At 44.6% G+C, this 17,695-nt stretch overlaps 1 protein-coding gene across 10 annotated transcripts in view; it reads right to left on the bottom strand.

Annotated features, from left to right (window-relative positions):
- Positions 1 to 17,695, bottom strand: part of KALRN (kalirin RhoGEF kinase) — a 464,979-nt gene that overhangs the window by 64,533 nt on the left and 382,751 nt on the right. Inside the window, exon 1 of one of the 10 annotated variants that reach the window (XM_057368585.1) lies at positions 7,944 to 8,136. The exons of the other annotated variants lie outside the window; for them this stretch is intronic. Within the exon in view, the coding sequence (XP_057224568.1) occupies positions 7,944 to 8,028 (85 nt within the window). The 5' untranslated portion in view covers positions 8,029 to 8,136. Of the gene's footprint in view, positions 1 to 7,943; positions 8,137 to 17,695 lie in introns of those variants that run through there. 10 annotated transcript variants of the gene reach the window in all.

The raw sequence follows: 17,695 nt of genomic DNA, 5'->3' as shown, positions 1-17,695 counted from the left end.
CTGAACTCAACTGCTCCATATGAATCTGGAAGCTGTAACTGCTGATGACCTGATGCTCAGTTGGTCACTGGTTTCCTACATGACCTCAAGGAAGTTTCAGAGAGCCCCTTGAGCCATAACTTGTTTTCAGAGAGCTTATGGCTGTTCCAGGTATCTTGGGGATGTGAGAAAYCTCTGCTCACCAACACTGCACGTGCTTTACAAAGGGATGAGACAAAAACCCAKCAGAGCATAACAGGCCATGTCCAGTCTGTAGCTGTAATTGTCAGCAAGCCTCAACTGCATGAAAAAGTGTACTCAGAGGAGTTGGCTATAGCTGGGAATGTGCCACATTCTTCTGTGCTCTCAGCTGCTTGCTCCATGCGAAAAATGAACATGGAAAAATGCTCAGAAAACCTAGAGATACCTCCATGGTCACTAAACCCAGTCCCTTATCACAGGCCACAATCCATCACTTCCCTAAATGTTTGCTTCACTGTTTTCCTGAGCTAGTGAACAAGAGATTGTTGCTCAAAACTCATGTATAGACTGTACTTGTGCTTTTGTGTACACAACAACTTTAAATTTCCATGTTTCATTTATAACCTTCCAATACAAAAGATAACAATCTCCACCAGAAACCACCTACTGGTTCCTCAGGATGTTTGCTAATGGTTTCCCAGCAAKCCTGTCTCCCAGGCTTCATCCCTTTATGGAACTTCACAGCCTGGAATATAATTCTGCAGGAGTTCCAAGATTTCCAAGCTGCTGAGCTGTGCCAGGACTAGTAATGGCTGTACCACATGGGATAACCAAGTGCACTGGTGCARTAAGGGCAACAGAATAGCAGTTACCAACTCCTGATGTGGCAACACACAAAACGAGACACACTTTTTCCAGAAGTGACCATGGTTCCTGGACAGCAAAGGAGCGCCGACAAGCACTGCAAAGTACTGGGAAGTCCAGGAGAAAAACCCAGTCAGAACTTTCTGCAAGGTGATCTTATGAGTGCCGTATTACCAAAAAATAAATTACAAATACATAAACTGAAGTATATGTAATGGGTCTCTCTCATCAAAGAGAAGAAACTCCCTGGCTGTTTTGTTATTAACTGCTGTAATTCAGCTTGCAGGTTCTGTTTTTCATCTCATTAGGACTTCACTGGAGACATTTTCATATTTTGTCCTAATTATATGAAAGGAGCCCAGGTGATGTGTGTGATTCCCAAGTTCTGAGCTTGCTGGGAGAGCACTGTGGGGCTGGTCCAGGACAGAGGCTGAAGGAGTGAGAGCCAGGTCAAGCCCAGCAGAAGACCCAAGAGGGTGCACTACCTTTAATTCAAGGACTGGTTTGTGTTTCAGCATAAACAGCCACATCAAAAAAACAGAAGCTATGAGCAAACACATTAATTTTTGGTTTGTGGTTTTCCAATAGCAAAAAATGGGCAAGGGAGATGATTTCAAGCTTATCTCATTAGCAATAATAATCTCATTATTTTCTAATAACTCTTTACATGTCCTGAAGTCCTACTTGTGATCTACGCATCTTTTCTAAGAAAACAGCCAGATATGCTTCTMTAGTTCTATTAAAAAGTAACTTTACATGACACAGTTTTGTGGTGCAATATTAGCAATTAAACTGTTCTGTAATAGCAACTGATGCAGTGGCTAAACTGCCAGAAAATTGGATTTCCTTACTGAACTGAAAACCACAATATCTGTAGATCCCTACTGTAATCACTAACTGCCCAACCAATTCCTCTCTTTTGAAAAGAAATTGCAACTTTTGCCAAATAGGAAAATGTTTTCATAAAGCCTCTTAACAGACAAGAATTAGACTGAAATATAAGTTCTGGGGTGCTTGAGACGTATCTTGATGCTATTTTTAGATTGAAAACTTTGGAAGCTGGGGGTTTTTAACTTTGAAATGATAGATTAATTTTCCCAATACACACATAAGTTTTAACAAGGTGTATGCTGAAATRTAACAGTTTGGGAAAAAACCCAAACAAAATCCTGCTGGGGTCATGTGAAATAACTGCCCTTTTTGTTTCACTTCAAAATGGATAGATTTTATTCCAGCATCCGTGCATTGAATTCCTGAACAATACATCTATCTGGCACTTATTTTATAGGAAAACAGCATGTTTAATTACCCCACGTCTTYGCACTGAGCAGGGAGTTACCCAAGCTATATTTTTCACAATTATCTGTTCTCTTTTCCTTAGAATAAAGTCTCCCTTCTTCAGGTTTTTGACAAGATGAATAAAGCCTTGTGGGTTCCCATGTGTTCCTTGGAATGAATGGAAACTTTTGGAGCTTTGCCTGCAGAAAAGCAAATCCCATGTTTCTTTCAGGCTGGGTGAATTTATAGAAGTTGAAAACAACAGAGCAATCTGAATAATAAGGATCCCCAGCACGTATTCACCCCCAGACCAGTAACTGAAAGCTGATGTTTATGGAAGCTCTTGCTATCTTTTTTCCACATATGAATTAATATCTGAAAGTTTATTTTCTGTACCCCTTTTGTTGCATCCTGTATATAACCACATGTCAAACGACTGCAGGATTAGTCAGAACAGGAAGACACGAAACCAAAGGATGAGGAGCTAACTTGCATCAGGAAAGTCAGAGCTGTCTAGCAGTGCATGTAACTTTCAAGAGAGAAAACAATAATTATTGCTTGGATCTTGAGAACTGAGAGGAAGTTACTAAAGCATCCCRGCACAGGATAAACATTAGATTTACAGAAAGTGGCTGGTGGCAGATGAGAGCAGGGAGCACAAAGTCAGGTCCAGCAGCACTTGTGAAAAGCTCAACCCTCCTGTGCTCTTGGACATGAAATACTTCACAGTTAAACAGAACCGGTGAAAACTTGACCAGCTGTATCTATGAACAAGGTTCCTACCCTCAAAARCCCTCCTGCAAACAGGTAAGATGTAACAACACTTACAACTAAGTAACCCTAAAATGAACTGTCTGCTCCCCCAGCCTGCCAGCAGAGCAGTGGCCGCGCTTCTCCTTTGACTGCCCACATTCACAGGTTACTCATCAGCCCCAGGACTTCTCCTGAAGTCCCCCTATGTGTCATTGCCACACACACAAATGGTAAGAGGTTCAGACTGGCGTGTCTATTCACCCCAAAAGACTGGCATGAGGACTGTCAGTCATGCTTTTGAGACATGTTTAATTGAGGACTATGTGTCAGGAGGGCGTAGAGCAGGTGTGAGAAAGCACAGTTTCACACTAACAAAAAATATTTTTTTTTGCTAACAGTATTCACCTTGTCACGTTAATCCTGCTCGCTTAACTGAGCAGCATTTTCATCAACTCTTTTGTCCCTTCCAATAACTCTCTGCTATGACCTACTCTGACTCCTGACTCAGCCTGCAGAGGTGGGAAAACACAGGACTTGGATGTTCCTGTCATGGGCTTACCAGTTTTCTCTTAATAGAACTGGAAGGAAATAACAACAACTCTCACAAACCTCTCCACAGCCATTTGCCAGGAYGAAGAGCAGAGCTCAACTCTGGCTTGAGGGGCAGAGACACTGCCTGCAGAGGACCAGWACACTTGATCCTCTCGACTTGACTGGGATACAACTAATGAGCAACAGATGGACATCACCCAAGGAGTTTATTTGGGGAACCCAACAGTTTCCTCATATTTCTCATTCAAGAAGGACCAGGAAACAAAGCAAGCTTTGGTTGACACCCTTAATTTTACTATTGTTTTCTCCTCTGCCTCAATTTTGACAGAACTGCTTTGGCCATGCATTCCATTATGCTTTACACAGTGCRACCATGGCTCAGCCTGAAGAACTAAATAAAATATGCTCAAATTAGGAAATGTTATGGGCTTAAATATAYTACTGCAGATCAGTCTCTTGCCACCACTCAGCACAAAGGTACCAGTTCCCTTAGCTAAGCTCTGCAGCTCCCTGCAACATTGTCAGCACCTTCTATAAAAAGCACCATCAGATCTCACTCTTTACCTAATGAAGAAATAACTTTTATTAATGTGCTGTTGACAGCYCTTGTAATGATGCTGGTTTTCCTAACTTCCAGTTAAGGCTCTGTTTCTGCCCAGCTAGGAAAGATGTACAAGGTGACTGGCTGAACCCCCTTCACTGCACAGAAGTCATCATCACTCTGCCAAGACAAGCTTTCTTTGTAAATCTTACAGCAAAGATTTAGGCAAGAGGAAAAGGAAGGAAGGAAAGAAAGAAAGAAAGAAAGAAAGAAAGAAAGAAAGAAAGAAAGAAAAAGAAGACAGAAAAACAGAAAACTGCAGAAAGACCAAAAATGTAGGAGCTAGGAGAAGCTGGAGGGACAGAAAATTTAAAATAAGAGCGCTACCAGGAACTTAACACAGACAGAAACCCATTCAACCTTTCAACTTTAACACACTGAGTTTAAGGTTTGACATTCAGATTAAGTTTCTTTTGCTCTGAAATTAAAAGTTTGGATACAACCAGCAGCCTACTCAGAAGAGCAACTGCTCCAGGAGGCAGAGGATGGTTCTTCATTGAAGCCAATAYGGCACATCCATCTAAATCCATCCTCCAGGTTTCTGGCTACCCTCAAGTAGAAAGCACACTTTATTCTCACCTGAAGCCATTCTGCAGCCATGTAATATCACTCAGCTGAACTCTTAAATTATTCKGATAACTGATTACTCTTACCCACAGACCTTTTTCTCTGTCTGAAGCTCATAGCAAGCTTCTCAAGTCTAGCAGATGGAAACATTTCTCTCCTTGTGCACAAAGAAAAGCATTTCCTACACCTTGTTTGTGCTTTCCTCCTCCTGGTGTCYCTTAGGGCAGTGAGACCCCAGCATGCTCCAGTTTGGGCTAGACCTGAATGAGCTGAACTACTGCAAAAAAATTGTCCTGTAAATAAGGCCCTGGGTTTAGGGCAGCACACAGAATTTAATGCCCAGGTTAAATCTGAGTCGCTAGCTAGTCTTTACAGCTCCCTGTGCATCAGAGCCTGGARTTTAGTCTCCACCCAATGTCCATGTTCCCATTGCTGATGAGCTTCAGAGCCCTGTGCAGAAGGTGAGTGCAGAGGAATGGCACTCACACACTGGACTTGGCTSTGTGCTTAGAGGCAACAAAGTTTTCATCTTCTCACATCCAAAGCATGCAGTTGACCACCAGATTTAGAAAAGACAGAAGACATTTCACAAAGCAGGAATCCCTCCCATCTCTGTATTTTCCCTCATCAGAATAATTTTTAAGTAACCTCTAACCTGGACCACAGAGGTAAGTGAGGAGACCGACTTCATGTTAAAAGAAATAAGGTCTRTTCAATTGCAAATCCTGGGCTGATTTCTAAGGAGAGTTCAATGACTTTCTAGCTAGCAGAAGACCATCAGAATTTGAACCCTCTTACCAGGGACAGCTTTGCAGCACTAAGAAGCATCCCATTACACCAGGTCACTTTGCACTTGTGCATTTAGGAGGCACAGCAAAAAACCCTGCTTGCACTCCCTTGGCTTAGTAAGGCCACTGGCCTAAAGGCTGTGCAAGTGTCCTGCTCCTAACTACCCTTTTTATGGCTGAAAGCGAGTGACAGACTTTGCTCTGAGACACTCCTATATTAGGATTCGTATCTCTCTATACTGCAGAACAGAGAAGTAGTCCTTATTTAGTTCCTGCAACCAACTATCGGGGTCAGAGCAAAATCGCAAATGGTACTTAGTGTCTCTTGCTTTCTCTGGATGGATCCCAGCAGCTCTGTACATGGGCAAAGCTGACAAGATCAGAAACTCACCAAGAGAAACAAGYAAAAAAGCAGCATCAGGATCTCAACGGCTGCAATAGACAGTGGAATACTAATGCAAAAGAGTTTGAGTCATCTGTCAAAATCCTTCAGAGAAATGCCCAGTTTCACAAAACTTACGTATTTCATGATACACAGGGGACCTCGGGTTTGGGTTYTTTCAGCTCTGCATTATTGCTGCTATTTGGAGATCAAGCATCCACACAGCTTCCAAGCTCCATGAAAAGCAATGATGCAGCTCATACCAACTGTTTGAGCACAGACTGCAGGCTCATCTTCCCTATTTCTGTCACCGGACAGTTCTTATTCTCACAACAAAACCTACTCAGTTGCTGCAAAAGACCAAGGTACAGCAGGCACTGGAACCAGGAAAAATCAAAGATGAATTTCCAAAGGAAAAGGTAAGGTCACCTATGGGGCAGCACTGAGAACAGCTCTGAGGCGCTTCATACTCATCTTCAATACAAACTACAGTCACCTATTTGCACTGTAGGCCTGGGATCAGTGAGAAGCCCAGGGACGAACAGTGTGCCCCCCAGGACAACACAGAATACATGAAGTTAGAGCTTCAAAAGTCTGGCTGCCACCTTAAAGCATCTTCAAGCCTAATGGCAGAAGCTGCCAACAAGGGCACACTGATGCTGTAATCTGGGGCACCTGAATTCTTCATCAAATGTCAGGTTTGGTACCTTCTTAAATTCAGAAAGTATGTCCATCATCTCTGTTCTTTTTTAATAAATACAGCATGACAGATAGCTTTTCAGAACTTTTTTCCCAAAGTTTACAACCAAGGGTAAGAAAGAAGTAAATCAATCTGTATCGTAAAACACCTTTTGTTACCAACCCAGTAAAGTAGAACTGCAAACACAGTTAACATTTCAAACAGAGAGAAAAGAGCCAGCTGTTTCCCCTTCCCCCTTCTAGAGACGCCTGTAGGCAGGACAGGCAGCAGGGAGATTTTAATCCGTTAGAATCAACATTTTCAAGACCAGAGCTCTGTCAGAGAGCTTGAATACTGCTCCAGCCTGCTGCATGGGCCAACATATTAAAGCACAGGCTGTCCAAGAGACTTGGCTTTCACAGTGGTTTAGTACCACAACCTTTCTGCAGGCAATCCTACCCCTACAACCAGATTACAGGTTCCTTCTTGAAGGCTGCACAACAGCGGGGTCTTGGGCATTGACCTCAGGAATAACTTCCTTGGCACAAAGTGGGATATTCTCCCCAGGCTAAAAAATCTCACATCTTACAAAGTGGTGGCAAACTCCATCACCAACTAGTTTGCTGCTGTCACCACATAAGTGTGACTAATTCAGTAACTGGGGAAAGAGGGCTCCTGCAGTGCAAATGCGTGCCTCAAGAAACAAGTAGGCCCACCCGTCCTCAAAGTCATCCTTATCTGCTTTTTATTTGGGTTCCACAGTTGCAAAAAAAAAGTGCATTTGAAAGCTTTAGTTACTAAGAAGAAGAAAAAAAGACACAAAAAAAGCGCTATGTTTTGTTCAGGACATTCTGCTGGGCCATTCAGAGAACAGGAAACATTGAAATAGCACAAGCAGATCTTTGAAAAACTCACATTATCCRGAACAAGTTCAAGAGCCATATCGCAGCATAAAGACTTCAGGCTGGAAAACCTTCAGCCAATGCATCCGAGCTGCGCTGCTCCACATAAAAGCCAGATTTTGATTTTATTTTTACAAGGCGCTCCAGCTGCCCTGGCTTTCCCACATCTCTCTCAGCATTTCAGCTCAGCCAGCTTCCCTAGACCTTCCCCCATCACCATTCAGAGATTTGTGAACTGTGAGAAACAGATGTTCTCAAAGCATTTTGCTCCCACCCCAGTCCAAGAAAGACTAGAAAGGAAGAGGGGGGGAAAAAAAATCATTTAAGCAAATATTTCTCCCCGCCCTATTGACCCGACAGTCCCAGGGTGTTTCCTACCAGCAACGATAAAATGTAAAACTGTAAAACTGTGTCAACTCCAGCCCTGTCGCTCTCGGTGCCCGTTACCGGCTCGCCCGCCGCTCTCCCGCCGCTGTTCCCGGGGCCGAGGGCACCGCTGTCCCTCGCTGTCCCCGGGGCAGCCAAGGAGGGACCCTGCCCTGCMGAAGGCACCGCTGAGCCCCCGGCCCCCCAGCAGCCCCCCGGGCCAGGCTYCCGAGCCGCGGGCCCCACCGACCTTTGCAGGAGCAGCAACAGCAGCACTTCGCCAGGAGCCATCCTACACCGGAGCGGGCGGGATAGCCGCGCCTGCCCGCTTTCATGCTGCCTTCGGGCTGCTCATGGCAAGGAGCCACCGGTCGGCTTGCGAAAAACAACAAATCAAATAAYAATAGTAATAATAACAATACTAATAAAGGACCTTAAGAAAACAAMMAMAAAARAAAAGGYAAAAAGCTATCTGGAAGCAGGCGAGCAGCGCGGCGGAGCCGCTGGCGGCGGCAGCCGCTGTCCCCGCCGAGCCCGGCGCGCACCTCCGGGGGCGGCGCCTGCAGCGGGGGGCGGCGGGGGCGGAGCGCGACCGGCCCGGCCGGGGAGGGGGGGCTGCGGCCACAGCGGGCTCCGCCGCCGGCTGCAGGGAAAAAGGGAGTTTTCAGGGGAAAGAAATGCAGAGCTGCGGTATCTGCGCCCGGGCAGGCGGCATCCGAGATCGGGAGCGAGAAATAAAAACTGCCTGGGAGGAAGTTTGCTAAAGCTCTGATACGTTGCAGATGAGGGGGGTTCCTGCGAAGCCTTTAAAAGGCAAAACTTGTATTGCTGTGGGTTTTTTTAAAACTTCACAATGTTCTTAGCTTCCTTCTCTCCCCCCTCCCCCGCCCCCAGTCCTATTCCTTAACTTAAGCATCTGACAGCTAAAACTCTTTACAATTAGCTGAAAATACTGCCCAGCCGGCTGTGGTCCCAAGGGTTCTGTCTGCTTCCTGCAGCCTGAAGCACTGCAGAGGGAATGCCTACCCTTCTGACACAGGAACAAGACACTCGAGATCCAGAGGCACAGCTTGCTTTGGAAGATGCCAGCCTCTTGTGTTAGGATTTCCCACCTGAAGCACAGAAAACTGGAGCTGCCAAAAACATCCTGAACCTTGCTGGAGGCAGCTGGTAGGAGAGGTCAGGCAGGATTCCAGAGCAACAGCATCATAGTTTTGTACTCTTGCATCAAAAACTGAACAAACTCAACAAGCTTCTTCTCCGAGGCAGACATTGGTATTGAGAGGGAAGAGCAGAGGGCAGATGTGGCATGGCTTGTGCCAGTGTGAGCCAAGGCTTCAGCCCRATTGGGCACAGCTCTACTTCTGCCACAGACTGCTGATCTGGACTAAGGCTGTTGGTGATGGCTTTGGGGTAAGTGCCACTCCCAGGGGGCCAAAGGCCATTTCTGGACAGGAAAGGAGGGTTGTGGCCACAGCAGAGTACCCACAAACCCACCTCAGCTTGAACCTGTGCAGTGGGTGCTGTTGTCCAGGGATAGGCCCGGACTAAGTGATTCCATGTAACCATCTGGTGGGATCATGCAGACCCTGAAGGCAGAAAGACCCCATATCTGATGTCAGGAGAYGGACAGAGGCTCTCCCTGGGAGACTCCCTCCATCACAGGGGCAAATATGAAATCTTTCTGCTTTACTTCTGGCTGCTCTGCAGGAAACGTCTTTGAATACATCCTCACTGGAAGGACTGACAACCCCATAACACGCCTGAAGCATACGAATTTTCCTGCTAATGCCCTTGAGCACCAAGGTGTTTTCAGTACATGAGAATAAAGGGCACTGTAACTGTTTCCCGTTTGCTGTGCCGTTTGCTGTGTGTTGTGTCTTTCTTTGACTTGGGTCTCTGCCTATCTGGGAGCTGCAAGGGAATGTCTTGGGGGTGCACTCAGGCCTGTAGTAGGGAGATAATTTGTCACACATGAAGCAGAAACCGCAGCTGCAGCCAGAGAAGGAAAAGGTGGGCTGGGAACCAGYTGGGATACCCCTACCTTCTGCACCTCTTCCTTTCTGTGTTTGTCCCTGCCACAGCTCCCCAGGCTGCAGCTCTTCAGGTGGCTTTTTTGGCCACCCAAAGTGCCAGGCAGTAAGAAGGCACCAACTCAGGTCCTCTGAGTGATTCAGAAAACTTGTAGMAGGGCTCTTCTGAGAAGGCAGCTCCTCACCTTGCTTTCTACTTTGAACAGCATCTCTCTTTTCTAATCCACCCTCACACAGCACGCCCACCTCTTGCCCCATGGTCTGGCTGCCTCCCACCCGATCTCAGCCTGCRAACAGAAAAGAGGTAAGGTGAACATGATTTTCACTGGCATTTCACTGCTCATGTGGCATCTGCCCAGATTGGCGATACAGGACCTGAGGCAGGAGCAGGCCATATGCAGCACCTGGTTTACCAGATCCCAGCTCTTGGTGGCTTTTAAAAATCATCTTCAGAAAACCTTTAAGACTCCTCATTAAAAAAAAAAATCAGGAAAACAGCCTAAGCCTAGCATGTCATCTCTAAATTCCCATGACTCTTGGAAGAGTTGTCCACTATGAGGAGCCTTGTGGGTCTCTGCCAGCTCAGCATGTTCTGTAATTCTGTGTCAGCCAGGCAGCAAGGCCTGGCATGGTGGGGGGAGCCTGGGGTGGGCTGGGCTGATCAGAGCCATCAGCTGAGAGCCAGAGTGGTGAAAAAATATGGATTGTGTAGCAGCAGAGGCACCGCAATAACCCTGAGAGGGGATGAGGCTTCGCTAAACCAGCACATGGACGTGGAGTCTGAGACTGTGAGGAGAGTTGGGAAGCAAGGTCGTATGCCTCGTAATTGCAGGCAAACTTTAAAACATAATTAAGGGGCAATCTCAGCTCTTAAAAACACTCCTTCCCTAATTAAAACAGAATTGAAGTAATTACTGTGGGAGGAAGCAGGCTCCACCCCTCCCCAATCTACAGTTCCAGCAGGGTTGTGAAGGTTATCTCTATAAAGTTGCTCTTTAAAAACATACATCTATGCATACTCACTGATTAATTATACATGGAATAAATATTTTACAAAATAAGGCTGAAAGCCATATTCTTAATAACCACGCCATATCAATTAGCTCCTATAAAGATGGGGAGGAGACATACTGTGGGCAGTCTAGCTCAGCTCCAGCCCTAGCTGGGAAAAAACATCTGTCAGCGGCAGTAATAGGCACTGTGCTGCCAGCTGCACTGAGTCTTTAGCTTCAAGTAGGGCATTCAGCCTTTGGGATGTAGAAGTCTTGCAGAGATTGTGTGGGGGGTGGAAATATGTACAGCCCACTTGCCCTAGGTGAAGGGCAAGGCACTGTTTGTCTGGGACTAGAAGCTTATTGGGCAGGATGAATTAATGTGTGACTGTGGTCCATGAATTATCTGTATGTCCCCTGGCAAGGAAAACTTCCCTGCCCTTGCTCTAACTTGTGCCTGAGTCAAAGATCAGCATCATAGAATGGTCTGAGTTTGGAAGGGACCATAAAGGTCATCTTATTCCAATCCCCCTGCCATAGGGAGGGGCACTTTCCACTAYCCCTGGCTGCTCAAAGCTCCTTCCAACCTGGCCTCGAACACTTCCAGGAATGGGGCATCCACAGCTTCTCCAGGCAATCTGTTGCAGTGGCTCATCACCATCACAGTAAAGAATTTCTTCCCAACATCTAATCTAAATCTCTCCTTTTTTACTTTGAAACCATTCCCCCATGTAAAAAGGTGCCCTCCCTCTCTGCCATAAAACCCTTTTACTGGAAGGCTGAGTCACAGGASTTCTTTGAGGAAACATCTCCTGGCACCACACTCCAAACACTCCAATCATTACCTGCTGTGGAGTGAACAAAAAAATTTTATGGTCCTGACTGGCTGCMTCTGAAGCTGGCTATTAGCAGTGTGCCTGCACCATGGGCCACGTGTGCTGCCCTGCCCAACAGGCCATGGAGGGGAAATCATCCCAGCCTAATGTCAGGATGACAACGAAATTACTTCTGTCTACTCTTAAATACACCTTTAAAAACTCCCCAGGCATRTRAGTTGCTTTCATATGAAATCTGAGAAGGTCTGTGAAAAGCACTGTTGTGGCAGAGGRGAATTAAGTTCTAATACTTTTACCCAGACTTCTGGAGAAAACTTTGGGGTAACAGATGGAACACAGTCTTTTTCACTGCCTCCAGCGCTCATACCTGCAGCAGCTATTTCATTTTCTTAGGTTGTAAACTGAGGGACCTATCTGAGGGAAACACAGGACAGAACAACAAGAGGATGTAAACTGYCATGGCTTCATTTTGGGTCAACACAAATGCAGTGAAATACGGCTGGCCTGGRTTGCCCTGGAGGTCTGTAATGCAGAACAGCAGTGACAATATTTCTCCCATAGTAACAGGTGCTGTTTCCTTCCCCCCATCACATACATGGGGAGATGAATAATGCAATARCTGTCAGGAGCATCTGTTCATTACGTATGCAAGTCAATCCTACATTGTGCTTTAGGGTGTAAAGTGATCTCTGCAGAAAATCCATCCCTATGGACATCACTATCATGGAATAAGATGTACTATGGTTGATTTATTTTTTTTAATCCAATGAAGCTTAAGTATTAGCTACTCATTTCTTAGGGAGGAATAGCAAACCAACTATCTAACAGAAATAACTCATGGATGGCAAAAGGAAGATGGATTTGTACAATTTTAAAAACATTTMAATACGTGGTGTGGCTTGCAGAGTCATATTCAGATAGAGCAAGGACATGCGTGAAATTTAAATTTTGTTAATAGGAAGAGTTAAGTACTTCTGCAGAGCAATTTAGAGGGTGAAGTTGGGACAATAAACATAGATGTTCTGAGAACCAGTCAGGAAGAAATACCAGGACTAAGRACTTAGCAGAAACTTGTTTTCAGATTATGTTCTTGTTTCAGTTCATGGAGAAATCAAGAGTTACACAGCAGCCTCAGGAACCCAGTAGATGCTGGTTTCATTACCCATTCTGTCACTTGCTTTCTGGGGGACTTTAGGGGAAAAAAATTACCATTTTATGCAATTTTCCTATGTGCAATAAAAGGATATCAGCATTTCACATTCCCTTTAAAGTGTTCTGAAACAAAGATTAGACATCCCACATTGAACAAGAASAGCTGTCATTGTTAGATGTGTCTTGAAATAAGTGTGGCAAAATATGGCTCTGGCACTATCAGCCTTAATCAGTATTAAAAAATGCCTCGATCAATATTTCTTGCCTGCAAATGCTGCTCGCAAAACCCGGTAAATCTGAACAACTGGAGGGAAACAGCTTGGCAGAGTGAAGCAGTCCTTGCCCAACCAGCACATTTCAGTACATTATTCTTGGCTCTGGCTCCAACTATTTTCAACAGCACTAAACATTCATTAGATTAAATCAAATGAACCACATTCTTTAAAAATAGCCAGAGCCTTGTCGTGCCAGTTGGAAAAAGAAACAAGTTTATTGGGYACTAAAACAGATAAAATAAATTAAAAATAAATAAATAAATGGAGTCATATTCCCTCCTGGTGCAAGAAAGCACAACTCCAAGGAGAGGTTTTTGGCTCCTCAGTTCAGCACAGTGGTAGGTAAAAAAAAAGAACGTTCTCAACTAGCTAAACCAAACAAATTAAGAAGAAATATAGACAGTCCAGCACAACCTCCATGCTGAACTGCAATGTAGGCATATGTTCAGCAAATGTTAGGATACATCATTCTTATCCCTCTGCTGAGGATGTCAGCACAAGAAGGATTTATGGCAGCTTAGAAGAGTTGCCATGACCTAAGCATCCTGGCACACCAACTCTACTGCAAAGCCAAAGGCCAGAGCCAGACCCTCTGCCCTACTGTGGTGTATGTCACCTTTACACGCTGCTCACTCACCTCTCCCAAACATCACAAGTCCCCTACTGACACCAGCCTTTCTTTCCTAATTTACAACCCATCTTTTCTCTTTTCTCTGCATCCTACAAAGAAGGAAGAGTCTACAGAAGGAGAGAAGTTGCTTGGAGATTTATCCCCTGAAGTAGCTTTAAAAAAATCATCAGATAAAGGTGGATGAGTGTAGAGCAGACCACAGAATAAGATACAAATGTTTGCTTTTGTGTGATTTGGTCTGTTACCTATTTCAAGGGAATTTAGAGTTGCCCCCAAAATATTCATGTAGGTACAACTCAGGATGGTTTCACCCACTCTTGAGAGCAGAACACGCCTGCAGGACACATGTGTCCCTTCAACCTCCAGCCTAACTTTGCCTCTCAGAGATCTCAGAACAGATTCCTACATTGTGCAGCTCCTCTGGTTTCCTGGGCAAAGGACCAACTCTCCCATATATACAGCTTCTTCCTAAGCAGTAACCATTTGCTGGCAGTGAATTGCTTCAGAAAACAGTTACAAACTGGTGTAAAGTACAGCCCCGTTACCATCCTCCCAGACCTCAGCGCAGGCTCACCTGTCCCTGGACTGGCTCTACTGCTTCAGCAAGGTCTTGTGCAAGCAGAGGAGATTTGTCTGGCCTGCCAGCAGCACCACCAGATGAATTATACTCAGATGAGGCTGCAGCAAAGAACCTCACCTCACAAACCAGTCTGCCCTGGGAGGCCCCACAAGCAAAACCACAACACGATGTAGTGTTGGTACGGTATCGATTGGCTGCTGGGGAGCTGTGCTGGATGGTGGGCACATCCTGAATGAGCTGCTGGTCAGAATAAAAAACCCCAAACCTTCAGCAGAAAAAAAGTGAAATAAAAATTTAAAGCAGGTTTTCTGTTCTGTTTCCTGAAGCACTTATCTCCATTAGAATGGAGACATATCTTTGGGAGTTTCAGCAATACCCCGTGACAGAAGACAAGAAGCATTAAATTGCTGCCTTTTGGACATATTTTGGCTCCTGTCTTACTGTGTTGGGCCTCAGTGGGGAAATCAGGAGCCTATCTCAGCCCATCATGGTCTGCTTTCCAAGACAAACAGGAGCCTCACCCACTTGTGCATGACAAAGGTGAGTTGTTTTAGCAACTACAAACTAACAGTGTGGCAAAAGTGTTCCTGGCCTGCTTGTCCTAACTTGCCTGAGGTTGTTCTGTTTGGATGGTACAAGCAACAGCTGATTTTCCTTTAAATGCCATTTCTCCTTCTTTAGAGTAAGTTGTTACCTGTTTTGGTTGGTTTGTTTGTTTGTTTGTTTGTTTAATGCAAGAGTATTCAGCAGATTTTCCTGAAATGTTTTGCAGCAAATTGCAAGTTCTGTTCATCACCTTTCCCCCACCCAGTACCCAACACAAACAGGGTTCAAGGCAAGCTAAAAGAAAAATTAAAAAACTGGCACACACTATTTACTTAGAGAGAAAATTTTCTCTGTTTGGCCAATCTGGAGGAATTGCACTGGCATTGAAATAAAATTCAATGTCAGTATTGTAACAGCTTGTATTTATTTGRGCCAAATTACTACATTAACTTTATTTTCCACTTCCCTTTTATTCTAAGGTAAAAAGAAAGCAGAGGAGATCTTGCCAGGCAATGTTTAGGATGGCAAAGCTTTCTGATTTACAMCACCAGATCTAAGACAAGCATAAAAGAATCTGTAAAGCTGCTATTGAAACTTATGGTGGGTATAAATAACCAGGGCACACATAACAGGCAGCCTGCTGTGCAGAGAATTGAAAAAATAAGAGTAGTTTTAAAGCTATTTTTATCAGCTGGTGGAATGACTGGTTAGAAAACAACMCTTCTTCCTTTTTCAGTGTGGAGCACCTCTGTCTGCTTTCATTGTGTGGTGTTCATATACCAGCAGATAAAATATTTTGAGGATGTTAGCTCTCTGACAGGCAGGATTTCTGCTGATGCTCTGTATGGAAATGCTGCTCCTGGGAATGCCAGTATTTGCCAGTCCAGCACCAAAAACTCTGGAAATGCCCCTTCTGCTTGGTACCAACAGACACTGCCAAAAGCTGGATTTATACACATTGGAATTTCAGTCAGCACAAGACAGAAAACGCTCCTTTCTTTCTGTGAGAGACATAAGCACATGATGTCATGGAATACTTTTTAATTCCTGTGTTCAGGCAACGTCTTGGTATGTAACAGTTCCATATTACATGATAGTTCCATGARCACTCTGAATTGTCAAGAGCCAACAGTCCTGCCAAAACCCTTTGTTGCCTTTTCTGTCTCTCCCAGGTGCCTGCTCCTTCCGGCTGCTTCCCCTTTGCCAACAGAAATGTTTATGCAGYGTTACAGTGAATCTGATCCGCAAATGGATCCAGGTTAAAATTAACCCAGTGGGGGAAAAAAAGGTTTGTTTTAACCCAGATCGGTTCCTTAGTCTGCCTTCATTCTCCTGTCAGGATTGCTCAGATTTCACTGCTAAAGCCTCAATCTGCRTGGCAGCTGCATCACCTGTACTGCTGTGCTATCTCCTGGTCTTGGTGATCCCACTCACTGCGGTAGATCCTGAATGCTCAGGTAGGCACAGGACACATTCCTGATGCTCAGGGAGGTTCAGCCTCCCCATCTGAGACAAAATAGGTACTTCCAGCTGGCTGGCAATCCTCTGCTCAGCTGGGAGAAGCACCAGCCCTGAGAGCTGCTGAGCTCAGGCCCATCTCTGTGCCTGCATGTCCCGTTTTATGATGGCAATCAGAAGCTGATGCGAGTGTAATGAGCATTTTTGCATTTTTACGAGTAGAAAGGCACATCTTTGGAATAAGGAAAGGCTGCAGCAGAATGAACATGGCAGAATGTGTGGAGCTCCCAGGTGAAGGCTGTGTCCCAGCAGCTGTCCTGAGGAGCAGCACTGTGTGTGCCCAGCACAGCCACAGCAGATCTGTCTGAACAGATGTGCAAATGGCWACRAGGGTTACAGGGTGGAAAGCCTGAACTACCTTCCCCAGCCATCCATGCAAAAARCTTTTTTCAATAAGGTTTTTCACAGGTCAGGCTGGCACCAAGAGCACCCTGACTCCTCCACACAGCATGAAACCTAATTTGACTTTTGTAGGCAGTGAAAGGAAAAGCGTTCTTATTTCACTGTGTCCTGCAGAGTTAATAAGTTCTTCAGTGCTTTTCTGAAGAATGTAATTTGGTTCTTAAAGCCAGAGTCTGTTCTCTGGTACTTATATACAATTCCCATAGATTTCCAAAGAAACTGAATAGATGTTCCTTGGCAAAACGTAGCATTACCTTAAAATCCTGAAGATACATGAAATCTACAGAGAAAAAAGGGATTTGGGTACAGTCTGGAAGAAGTAAAACTGAAAGGACCTAAAAATACCTTTTAGAAGTGTATCTTGAGTTTCAAATATTTCAGTGTTCCTCCCTAGTCTAGGAAATGAAAAAAAGYCCTTGAAATGAACACTGGGTGCTACTGTTGAACTTGTAATCTTTTTTGGCATGCAAAAGCAAAGGGAAATAAAAAACCTGTAGTTTGGCATCAGGCAGTTAATGTTATCTGTGAGAAAAACGGAACCTTAGGTTCACTTCACGAAAATGGGAGTCACCARCACTCAGGAGCTGCAAATTTTCTTGCTAAGGAGAAGAATTGAGGGCTGCTTTATCAGTGAAGTGCTGGATAGTGCACGAGAACTGTTTTTCTTGGAAGGCACACCTTCGGTGAGGCTGGAGGCCATCCCAACCCTTCCTGCAATATGCAAGCAATTATCTCTATCTTTATGCTGTGTAAAATTTAATTTGTATTTTGCAAACTGTGGAAAGAAAAAAAAATTGACTGCATTGCAATTTTGTAGAATCAATGACTGTTCAATGCATTTATGAAGAATATGTGATGCAAATGTAAAACAGCACCTTCTAATAAATGCTTAGGACATCCAAGGATAAGAATAGCTTAACTTCTGTTGTCCTGTTCTAGACTTATTTAAATAGATTTGTGGAAAATATAGTTAAATATGTACTCTGCCTTAAAAAAATACAATTCAGGAGTTAAAGAAAACGTTTTTAGGAAGAAAT

Source organism: Malurus melanocephalus, unplaced genomic scaffold (assembly GCF_030028575.1).
Source record: "Malurus melanocephalus ecotype Western Australia unplaced genomic scaffold, MMel_1.1 scaffold_94, whole genome shotgun sequence".
Lineage (NCBI taxonomy): Eukaryota > Metazoa > Chordata > Aves > Passeriformes > Maluridae > Malurus > Malurus melanocephalus.
The sequence above is the reverse complement of the archived record's forward strand: the minus strand, read 5'-3'. Positions and strand labels throughout refer to the sequence as shown.